Consider the following 12,331-nt stretch of genomic DNA (forward strand, 5'->3'; position numbering starts at 1 on the left):
CTAGGGCTGCGACGATAAATCGATGCAGAATGAGATCTTGCGAATGCATCGTGATTCTGAGCTTATATTTTAACAGCAGATGGCGCTCTACTCTAGTTTATCCGCACACTCAAACACTCATGAAGAAGAGCTGAAGAGAGCTTGTGCGTTCGGCTGAGTCTGTAATTTCACCTCGGCTCAGAATGCTTTTATGACGCCAGATTAATGATTAAAAACAGCCCACTGGGAACACCCTTGTGATTCACTTCAACCTTTTCAAATTTTATGAATGATTATTTTAGGTTCGAGTGTGTGTAAGGATTTGGAAACAAGCAGAGTAGGGCTGTTTCTAAAGCATGCAGTGCCATCTGCTGTTCAAAACTAAGCTCAGAATCATTTTTTTTCTAAGACTAAGTGACTAATAAAATTTCGGTCGACCAAGTCACTTCTGGTCGACTAACAGTTAGTCGACTATTAGGGGGCAGCCCTAGATAGAAGCAAATAAAGTGTGAGTTTATACATACAATATCCATATTTAATATGTAATTTCAGTGCTACGGCCTTTGTGTATTTAAAGATGGCCATGACTGTTGAAATGAAATGGTAATGTTAGAGTGCGTTTATTCAAAATTTACTGTTACTAATACATTTTTAAATTTTGAAGTTTCTTCTGTTAACATTAGTTAAACTATGAACTAACTTAAATGATCAATATAAAAATATTCATATTTTTATTAAATTTACAAATTATGGTTCAGTAGTGTTTTTTTTTTATTTATAGTAAAGCACTATTTTAGTTTTCGTTCAGTATCCATTTGAAAAACTATTGGTTGATTAATTGGTATCGGCCAGTGTGGTCCAACCTAGCTTTCAGTATCAGTAAAATCCGGTATCGGTCGACCTCTAGTTAATGTGTGCAGATTTTTGCAACGTGAATCTGGACAAACAGCAGCACCAGCAGTGGAAGCGCAGAGAGGAGCGAACCGTACCGTTCTGAGCCTCGATGACGGCCGGCTCCACCTGGTCCAAATCCTGCTTCACGCTCAGCTGCTTGACTTTAATCACTTCCTGCTGCTTGTAAACCGCTTCCTGTATATCCTGACTCATGACCTGTTAAGCCAAACAACACCTGTCAGGTTATTTACGAGAGCAGCGGCACAAGAGCACTGAAGCGATGCGCTGAACGATGACTCTTGCCTTCTTCTTCTCGGCCTCCTGCTGGTCTTTCACCATCTTCTTCAGCTTGTCGTTGGCAGCAGCGTTCTTGACCTCCAGCTCCTGACTCTTGATCCGCAGGTCGCGCCGCAGCTCCTCCACCTGTGACGTCACATGGTTAATAACACTAAACGAGCTCATGCGTCTGCATGCGTGATGTCGTGTGAAGCACACACCTGATCGACGGTCTCTTTGATTTTGCGCAGACCCACGTTCAGATGCATCTGCTGCTCCTCCAGCTCGCTGCGCTTCTCGTTGAACAGGTTGGCGTAGTGGTTGATGAAGTCCAGGTAGTGGCGCGGGGTGATGGCCATAGTGCGGCCACCGCGCTTCGCCAGATGGTTGTTAGCCTAACACACACACACACACACACACAGAGAGAGAAATAAAGCATCACAGTGTGCACTGAAACTAGAGCTGCACGATTTTGGATAAATTGAGAATCACGATTTTTTGGTCTCAAATAGAGATCAAGATTCTCCCACGATTCTTAACTAAAAAAATGTGTAATTTACTAGAGGCTGTGAGAAAATATTAATTGCTGCAATCTATTTAAAAGCGTTTAATTAATTTGCATGAATTAAAAATGTAAATGTATATATATATATATATATATATATAACATTTTACACTTGTTTCATTACTGGACTAATCTCTTGAATGAATGATTCAATGACAAATACATTTTTTTAACAGTCACTTGTCGCCACCTAGTGGCGAAACAATGCAATCGACAAACGTTATTTGATACTTTCTAAAGGTGATTTGCTCTATTTTGATCACTACCATAGACATCAGTGTTTATATCCGAACTATAAACTTTCATCCCATTATTTCTGTGATAATATGAATGACTGTAAGAGAAATAATGCTGTGTAGTTGAAAAGACTGTTTGTGAAGTGCAGTATGGAGTACCTCAAGGCTCAGTACTAGGGCCGTTACTTTTCACGCTTTACATGTTACCCTTGGGAGATATCATCAGGAAACATGGTGTTAGCTTTCACTGTTATGCTGATGATACTCAGCTCTATATTTCTTCGCGGCCCGGCGAAACATACCAATTAAAAAAACTAACGGAATACATTAGTCGATATAAAAAACTTGATGACGAGTAATTTCTTACTGCTAAATTCTGAAAAAACAGAGGTGTTAATTATAGGACCAAAAACCTCTGCATTTCTAATACTTGATGTCTGTGTTTATGCATCCGGCCCCAGATCGCGTGGGTGTCTGAATCGAGATTGCGATCTTTTGAAATAAAATTTTCACCAAAACCAAATTTCTTTAATGTATAGAAAAGGTATCCCCAATCTAGCCGATCAAATGCTTTCTCAGCATCTAATGATAGGACAGAGATTGCGATCTTTTAACGATTAATGGTGCAGCTCTAACTGAAACCGATGTGAATCTCATCAGACGCTCTCTGACCTGGTGCAGCGTCTGATGCACGAACACGCAGCCGTTGACGATAGCCTCGCGGTGGGTGGGCAGCTGCGGCAGCTTGTCGTACACTGTGGGCATGTAGTCCGGCACTTTGTAGTTGGGCTTCTCCAGGTCCATCTTGCTGGTGAACTCTTTACCCACCTGATAGAGCGCTTCAGTGGACCAATCGCCAAACCAGTTGAGCACACACCTGAGGAGAAACACGCATCAGTCCAGCATAAAAGCAACATCGGTTAGAGAAAGAGCACACAGGAGTCGACATTAGCTGTGATTTTAACTGATGCACAAAATTAGAATATGACATAATAAATCTGCGAATAAAGCACCGTTTCCATCCCATGCGTTCAACAACAAAAAAATATATTTTTTTAATTTGTCACTTCCTGGGAAACTGGTGCAAAGCATCAATAATAAAAATGAAAGTTGCCTCAACCGGGGTCTCTGTTTTCCTACATAAATGACTTGCACTTGATGAAAAGCAATAACAAACACTGTCATGTTATCTTTCGTTCGGATGCCTGAGGCAGTTACGGGAGACGATTTGATATAATTTTTATGACAGACTTTGGCTCAAGACATTTCAAAATTATTAAAGCATTTGAGATGGTGTGCAATGAGATCAGTGCACTGGTTAGTCCAGTTATCCAGTCACATGATCTGCTGAGGCAAAATCACATGACTTTTTTTGATACGCACTAAGGAATTTATTTAGTAAATGGGTTTCCATCGTAGTTTATGCATATCTTCTTACTGGATAAAACAATTATTTGACCCAAGAGCGCAAAAGCTTTTCTGATGCACATTTTTAGAATTTACAAACATCATGGCATTTCCTTCCAGTGTTTTTTTTTAAAGCAATATCCCAAAATTTGCATAAAAGTAGGTGGATAGTTAACAGTTCTTCATTTAAGCAGATATGTCCTGCATTCCTGTAGCTGAAACAGAAGATCACGACGCTAGCAATAGCAAGGTCATGGGTTTGATTGCCAGGGAAAGCATGAACTGATCAAATGTATGAAATGTATGGATGATAGCATGTGCCACAAACGCACCTGTTGAAGAGGGCAGGTGAGGTGGCCGCTCGGTCCTTCAGCCCCTCTGACGACGGGTTCATGGTGAACACCACGTGCAGGTTCCTGATCACCTGACTGGTGAACCATTTGTACAGCTCCTCATGGGTGTCCAGCATCAAGCCCTCCTTCTGCGCTCCTTCCTTGCACTGCGTCATCAGGGTGGCGTATTCGTCGCCCTCGAACAGGCCGGGCACCTGCAACAGCACAGAGCGGTCAGAACACACGACGAGACGGAGAGCGGGTCTTCGTTCACGGGTCACACCTCTCCGTTGGCCAGCAGCGTGTTCATGCGCTCCAGGAAGCCTGAGTCCAGCACGTTCGACTCGTCCATGATGAAGGCGATCTTCTCGTTCTTGCAGCCGGAGCGGCGGAGCACTGTCCGCAGGTCTTCGTCAAAGTCCTCGCCGGTGTATTTCCTGTGGACCTGTGAGGATACGATGAGTTACAAAAGCCTCAAACAAACAAAACTTGACAGGCAATCAAATGTTTGCTTGCTCTAACCTTGATCTGATAGACAGTCAGTCCATTCATCCAGGCCACGAAGCGGGAGAGCGTGGTCTTTCCAGCGCCGCTGACGCCGATCAGGAGCAGGTGACCCTGCGGCTGACGGAAGATTCTGGAGGGAGAACATCAGCGTGACGTTACTGAAGCGTCAGCGGGGTGAAATAACAAACAGCTGTGTTTCTTCAGGCTCTCTGTACCTGTCGATCCTCAGCACGTGATCCAGAACCTCATTGAAGAGCACCAGAGGAACGTCCAGCTCCTCCTCGTAGAACACCTTCAGTCTGGCCTTCACATAGTCGCGCAGCTCCTCCTGCTCCACGGGAACGTAGTCCTGCAGGAGAACAGCAGAAGCGGTCAGTCGTATCGGAGTCTGCAGTGATGTCCAGAAGAGTTCAGCTCGGTCACTCACCTTGGAGAGCCAGTTGCTGTACAGGATGGGTCTGTTAAGGGCTTTGTCACGGTCGATGTTAGGAAAGTGTTTGAGGGCGACCATGTCTATGTTCTCATCGGTCCAACGTCTCTCCTCATCCTCCACCAATCTGCCGAGAGAATCAGTTCAATCCGTGTGCAATGTCACAAGAACGAACACATACTTATAGGTTTGCTGCTGATGCACATTTTGGTACGCTCTGAAATGTAACAGTTAGAAGAAAATGCAACATTGTTCCAAAACAGGAACCAAAATTGCAACAGTGATCTACAGGTCTGAAAAGAGCCTTAAAGAGATAGTTCACCCCAAAATGAAAATTACCCCATGATTTACTCACCCTCAAGGCATCCTAGGTGTGTATGACTTTCTTCTTTATGATGAATCCAGTCGGAGTTATATTAAAAATGTCCTGGCTCTTCCGAGCTTTATAATGGCAGTGTTTTCTTACAAAAATGCATGGATTCGCTACAGGAGGCCTTTATTCACCCCCTGGAGCCATGTGAGGCACTTTTTATTATGGATGGATGGATGCACTTTATTGGACTTCTTTTGGACTATTGAAAAATAACACCCATTCACCGCCACTGTAAAGCTTGGAAGAGCCAGGGCGTTTTTAAATATAACTCCGATTGTATTCATCTGTAAGAAGAAAGTCATATACACCTAGGACGGCTTAAGGATGAGTAAATCATTGGGTAATTTTCATTTTTGGGTGAGCAATCCCTTTAAACTCACCGGTCCTGGAAGAGTCGCAGTGCTTCGTGAGCCCAGATGCGAATCAGACCCTCCACAGGCAGCGTCTCCAGCGGCCGCAGCGCCTCAAAGATGCCTCGGACCCAGCGGGTCATCTCTCTAGGGGAGGAGCTTCGTGAGCCCAGATGCGAATCAGACCCTCCACAGGCAGCGTCTCCAGCGGCCGCAGCGCCTCAAAGATGCCTCGGACCCAGCGGGTCATCTCTCTCGGGGAGTAGATGTAGTGCGGCTGCGTGTCCTGAGTGAACCGCTCCTGCTCAAACACACCAGAGAGTTCAATCCAAAGCAGTCAAGAGCGCATTCAAGATTTCATCAGCTCGGGAGTCAAACCCATGAGCATTCATAGCTTTCGGTCACGTGACCGGCTCGAAGACCTGGAGGCCAAAACATCCATAGAACTGCAGCACAAGCCTGTCAATTTTCCACCTGTTTCCAAGCTGCAAATATTTAGATCACCTCTCAGAAGAATAAAACAAAGATATGTAAACAAAATGCAAGTTTTGGCCTTGCGTTTATATTCTGGGTTCATCTGCTTGCCTGTATAAAGTATGCATCAATAAGGTGTATACTGAATTTCGCCTTTTAATATTAGCGTTTTACTACATTACTACTTAATGCAAACTGTGTAAAATAACTGGCGGCCAGCAGAGCAAAGCCTCGTTTTGCCCTCCAGGTGGCCGCTCCTATAAGGGTGTGACGTCACGTGAAAACTATCAATTAAGCGGTTAAAATGCAAACCTGAGACATGGTGTAGAACTCGACCATGGCCGCCGTGAGCGGCTCAGCAAAGGTCCGCAGCGACGGGATGAGTCTGAGCATGGCTCTGTTGAAGGTGCCGTAGATCTGCGTGAGCGAGGCGGGGCCGGGATAGTCCACATACACCACCGGCACGTGACGCAAAAACCTGTAAACGCTCACACGAGTTAGGCCAGGACATCACCGAACACTAGGGCTGGGCCATATGCCAAAAATATAACATCTTGGTTTCTACGATTTGAACTTGAAAATCTACGTACAACACGATTCAGGTAACTTCTTCATTAACCCTCTAGTTAAAGAAAATTCTATTCCAAGTGCAGTGAAGTCAAGGAAATTCACATTTAAAATGACTGAAGTTATAACACCAGTAGAATGTTATTAACTATAAATGTTCTGTAAAAAAAATGAACAGCAGCTTTCACCATGATGCAAACATGAAATATCAGACATACAGTGCCGCCCACTAATATTGGCACCCTTGGTAAATATGAGCAAAGGCGGCTGTGAAAATAAATCTGCATCATTTATCTTTGATCTTTCATTAAAAAAATTCACAAAATTCTACATTTTCATTGAAGTAAATCAATTGAAAGTGGGGGGAAACTCACATTATGAAATAAATGTTTTTCTCCAATGCACGTTGGCTACCATTATTGGCACCCCTAGAAATTCTTATGAGTAAAATATCTCTGAAGTATACCGCTTCATATTTACCCCAATGTGGTAAGAAAAATAATCTTAATTCGAAGGCTAAACAAGACCATTTTTCTTACCCCATTGGCAGATATTTTTACTTGCTTGAAGCAAAATAAAACAAGAACATTATATCTTGAGTCATTTTACTTGTAAAGTAAACGCATCTTAATTCCAGAATTTGTAGATATTTATACTAGAAAACAAGACAAAAATACTAAGCAAGAAAATCATGTTTTGCAGTGTTCGAATTAATGGATAAAATTGAAAAAATTGCCCAGCCCTACTGAACACGTGTCTTTATTAACAGTGATGACGACAGCCGAACCTGTATGAGAGCGGCTTCCTGCCGGGGTCTGTGGGAGGGTTACAGGCCCCGACGAACTGGATCCGCTCCAGCTTCACCCAGGTCTGGTCTGAGGTGCGGTAGAAGCCGCCGTGCTCCACCATCTGAACACAACACAGCACGGGTTACACCGCAGACAGACACACAGCAGCAGCCGGACTCGGCGAGACGCTCGCACACGCACCTGTCTGATGAAGGAGATGACCCGCTGCGTGCCGTACTTGTCCATGTCGGGCAGGTTGATCTCGTCACAGAAGAGCACCAGCCACTTGCCCAGCTGCACCGGAGCCAGAACCACGCCGTTAGGAGTCCTGCGGTACTCGCAGTAATGATCGAAGGTCTTCAGCAGCAGCTCCGGAGTCGTAGCGCTGGAGAAGTTCAAACCCACCACCTGGAGAAAACACATTTCACAAGTGTCCAAGCAGTCGACCCAGCATCACATCACAGAACACAGCTGTGCCAGTGGATCTGCTTTAGGAACACTGCATTGGTTCATCTGTAGGGCCCTATGATTTCCAGCAATAGTAGATCGATACACTTTAATCAAAACACAATATGGACTAGTGTCTGTGAATATTAAGCCGCACTTAAATATGAATCCTGTGTGTTCTGCGTGTCTCTGAGGTTTCGTTTACTTCACTTTACTGCCGCCTCAATATATGAACACATGAACATGATCTCTAGAACTGCTCTGAGAGTCGCTTCATGAGCATTTCACCGTTTCTTTTGAGTAAAACTATCGTTATATCATAAACAAACAGAAACCAAAAGGTCTTCACAGCAACCTGTCAAAATAAAAGTTCGGTTTAACTTGAAGAAACCGTGACAGAAATATTACTTCATGTAATGATAGTACTGCTACTAATAATTAAATTAAAACATTAATTTTGGAAGGAATATTTACCAGAATAAATATTTACCAGAAAAATGTAAATACATAGTATTTCTGAAATATATATATATTTTTTTTATAAAATAAATTAATTAGAGATGCTCTTTTAATAATTAATATTTAATGAAACCATTCAAATGGAATCCAGAAAATTAATGGAAAACAGAATTAAAAATAGACAATAAAACTGAATATTTCATATCACCTTGAAAACTTAATTTTTGTTAAATGTTTAATAAATTGCTGTTTAATATTTTAAGTTTCACGATTTCAAATAATTAGACATGCTTTTTGATGACTACAATTGAAATTTAACCATTAAAACGGTCTAGAAAATAGAAAAAAAGGAATCCAGAAAAAATTTAAAATGGAATTTAGAAAAAAAATAAAACAATTTGTGAAAAAACTGATTTCATAGGGCCCTACATCTGTAAGAAGAGATTCTGGTTTTCTGAATGCAATCTGCTCCTCACCTCCATGTCCGGCAGGGCTCTCAGGGCACTGAACAGGGTCATGGTTTTCCCGGAGCCCGGCGGCCCACAGAGCACCAGAGGCTTGTGTTCGGCCAGCCAGGTGTAGAGCAGAGCCTCGTGACGCACCGTGTCCAGAGTGGGCACCACCACGTCCGGCGAGGCCACCTTGTGCGTCTCCACCTCGATCTGAGGCACCTTCACCTGCCAGGACTGCCACTCGCCCGTGATGGACACCTGACGGATTCAGAGCAGCGTTAGAGTCGCACTCAAACATCACACTCGATCCGAGACTGCGTCTGCTCGCACCTCGTAGTCGATGATCGGCACGTTCGGCGCGGACGGAAGAGACACGGTGGTGATGCGGCGAATGTATTCTCCCAGCTCCGCTCGCATCTTCAGCCTGCTGTCGCCCGAGAAGGACCACAGCACCGCGTAGATGAGGTATTTCTGCACGACAAAGGTTAAAGGTTAGCACCTGTTTGTCATATGTGACCCTGGAGCACAAAACCAGTCTTATTTGTAGCAATAGCCAACAATACATTGTATGGGTCAAAATTATCCGTTTTGCTTTTATGCCAAAAATCATTAGGATATTAAGTAAAGATCATGTTCCATGAAGATATTTAGTAAATGTCTTACTGTAAATATTTCAAAACTTAATGTTTGATTAGTAATATGCATTGCTAAGAACTTCATTTGAACAACTTTAAAGATGATTTTCTCAATATTTAGATTTTTTTGCACCCTCAGATTCCAGATTTTCAAATAGTTGTATCTCGACCAAATATTGTCCTATCCTAACAAACCATACATCAATGGAAAGATTATTTATTCAGCTTTCAGAAGATGCATAAATCCCAATTTAACAAAATTGACCCTTACGACTGGTTTCGTGCTCCAGGGTCACATTTAATCTCTGATTCTGAACTGAGCTGGACGATGACATCATCAATGATGAACTGACTTTAACTGAAAAATTGAGTGTTTATTATTGTCCTTTTGTATTATTACACACTATTTTTCCCATTTAATACTGTAAAGCTGCTTTGACAAAATCTGTATTGCTAAAAGCGCTACACTGCAAAACATGATTCTCTTACTTAATATTTTTGTCTTGTTTTCTAGTATAAATATCTAAACATTCTTGAATCAAGATGAATTTACTGTACAAATCAAATGACTTAAGATATTATGTCTTGTTTTCTGTAAAAATTATCAATTTAGTTAGTTTTTGCTTAAAACAAACAAAAATATCTGCCAATGGGGTCAGAAAAATAATCTTAATTCAAAGGCTAAACAAGGTTATTTGGCAGATATTTTTACTTGTTTTAAGCAAAAACTAGCACACTTCACACTTTTTTTCATAATAATTTATGATAATTTGTTCAGAAAGTCATATTACTTGTCATGCAAATGCATCTTAATTCCAGACTTTGTAGATATTTATACTAGAAAACAAGACAAAGATACTAAAGAAGAAAATCATTTTTGCAGTGCATCCACAGATGAAAGCGCTGTTAAAGTTCCTCGCGAGGTACACGGCGGTCCTGCAGGGAAGGAGAACAGCCACGAGAAGCTCTATTAAAGATGAGATAGCGAGCGACATTGAGCCCAAACGCTCGAGTGCTTCTGTGTTGACTGTAAGTGACCCAGTTTCTGTCTGTGCTGCTCAGCCTCGTCCAAACACAGTCGATGCAAACGCTAGCAGCTCTCTCTCTGTTCACACACGAAAGCCGCTAAAGCTAATGTGCTAAACCGTGCCAGCAGCATCACATCCAGTTATAATACTGAGATATGGACAGACAGTTTAAGCACACGTGTGGTAATGACGCAGTGATGATCGCTCTATAGACGCGCTCATGCTGTTTTAGGTGAAGCATCGCTAGTGCTAGTGCTCATATATCACATCTGGTAAACATTTGCAATGAGTCTGAGACATTTCCTGACAGATGTTAAATAGACATTTAGAAAATGTCTTTGAAATTACCCAAAAATATTCATTCACATCAAAGACCTATGTGGATAATAGCTACTTTGAATAAAAACATTCTTGAATCAAGATGAATTTACTGTACAAATCAAATGACTTAAGATATTATGTCTTGTTTTCTGTAAAAATTATCAATTTAGTTAGTTTTTGCTTAAAACAAACAAAAATATCTGCCAATGGGGCAAGAAAAATAATTTTGTTTAGCCTTTGAGTTAAGATGATTTTTCTTACCCCATTGGCAGATATTTTTGTTTGTTTTAAGCAAAAACTAACAAAATTTTGATAATTTTTTTTTTACAAAAGACAGAAATACTAAGTAAGAGAATCAGTTTTTGCAGTGTATATAAATAAAGCTGACTTGACTCGTCCAGGCGTGCCGCACCTGCATGTATTTCTCCAGCTGGTCGATGGGCATGGGGAAATCAGGGTGGTTGTTGTTGTAGAGGGCCACGTTGCGGCAGGCCTGATGCAGCATGGAGAAGAGCGAACTCAGCGAGCGCAGACGCGTGAAGTCCATGATGTGCTCCATCTTTGACGCGTGTTCCCGAGCTTTGATCACCAGACCGGTGGAGGTGAAATACGGCTGCAGAACTGCAGCAGCGTCTCTCTGGATCTGTGGATTAAACAAGGCTCTAAAAACTGACAAGTACAAGCATGATATTTGAAACACAAATTTCTAAGGCCTCTAAATGATCAAACTCTGCTCTTTTAGTGTAATTGTAGAAACGTCCAGCTTCAGCTGCTGCTTCGTGTCTTTCTGCTGTCAGATCTTGACTGATTTTGATCAAGTAAAGGTCAGAATAACTGCAGTAATATCTCCAGATGAACACTTACTGGACTGAAGCAGCTCAGCTTTACTTGATTCTCCATCAATCATGTTTTAGAGTCTCAAATCTGATCCTCAGGATCTTTTAAGGAGCGTTTGTTTCCAGAAGCTTTACTTTCACTGTTCCTCAGCGGAGGAATGATCTTCACAAGCCTCCAGAACATCTCACATCTTCTGAGGAGCCTTTATTTCTTCAGCTCTCAATCACTGCATTATATGTTTGGATCATTTCAATCTCATCTTATTATTGGAGATATAGAGCGACCACTGATATTTAGATTATTTTGTGTCAGTATCTGCTGCACTGTTATAAAGATCTCACTGATTTACAGCACAAGCAGCAGAATTTCATCATAGAAATATCAGCATCTGCACCCAAGTCATATTTCTGCTCAGTTCGAGTCTCTGAATAAAATTGAGCTGTTTTTTTCCCTCCATATTCTCACTATATCAGATTATATGAGCCATAAAAACCTGATGGATCAAATATGATGCTCAACAAAAACACGAATGCAAACATTTAAAAAAATTGATTTTCCTGACTATTATTTTACAGGGTTAAATGTCAGAATAGTTTTGGTGAAAAAACGAGGATAAAAAGTTTGTAGTGTTCCTCTAAAAGATTTGTTCAAAAACAGTAAAGGAATAGTTCACGGCCTAAACAGGTCTGGCAGATCTTCAGAGTAAAGCTTCAGAGAGAGAGAGACGAGAGCGGTGACGGGGGTCGCGGGGTCACCGAGATTCTGCTCCGTTTGTGACCTTGTGAGAAACACAGAGTCTCTGACTGCCCATTATTAGTGTGTGCTGCTCAAACAGAGCGCTAACACTCTCAACACACACACACACACATATACACACACACACACACAGACACACACACAGAGAGACACACACACACATATACACACATATACACACACACACACACAGACACACACACACACACACACACACA

The 12,331-nt window shown here is 41.9% G+C and overlaps 1 protein-coding gene across 1 annotated transcript in view; it reads right to left on the reverse strand.

Moving 5' to 3' along the window:
* Positions 1-12,331, reverse strand: part of LOC107732031 (cytoplasmic dynein 1 heavy chain 1-like) — a 66,146-nt gene that overhangs the window by 21,898 nt on the left and 31,917 nt on the right. The window contains 17 exon segments of the mRNA XM_016543260.1: positions 969-1,089; positions 1,177-1,296; positions 1,371-1,544; positions 2,623-2,827; positions 3,690-3,904; positions 3,973-4,134; positions 4,212-4,326; positions 4,412-4,545; positions 4,624-4,753; positions 5,380-5,492; positions 5,600-5,650; positions 6,136-6,301; positions 7,178-7,299; positions 7,380-7,586; positions 8,561-8,794; positions 8,867-9,007; positions 10,933-11,163. Coding sequence (XP_016398746.1) covers positions 969-1,089; positions 1,177-1,296; positions 1,371-1,544; positions 2,623-2,827; positions 3,690-3,904; positions 3,973-4,134; positions 4,212-4,326; positions 4,412-4,545; positions 4,624-4,753; positions 5,380-5,492; positions 5,600-5,650; positions 6,136-6,301; positions 7,178-7,299; positions 7,380-7,586; positions 8,561-8,794; positions 8,867-9,007; positions 10,933-11,163 — 2,641 coding nt within the window.

The sequence above is a fragment of the Sinocyclocheilus rhinocerous genome, unplaced genomic scaffold (assembly GCF_001515625.1).
Source record: "Sinocyclocheilus rhinocerous isolate Xijiao unplaced genomic scaffold, SAMN03320098_v1.1 scaffold1360, whole genome shotgun sequence".
Classification (NCBI taxonomy): Eukaryota; Metazoa; Chordata; class Actinopteri; order Cypriniformes; family Cyprinidae; genus Sinocyclocheilus; species Sinocyclocheilus rhinocerous.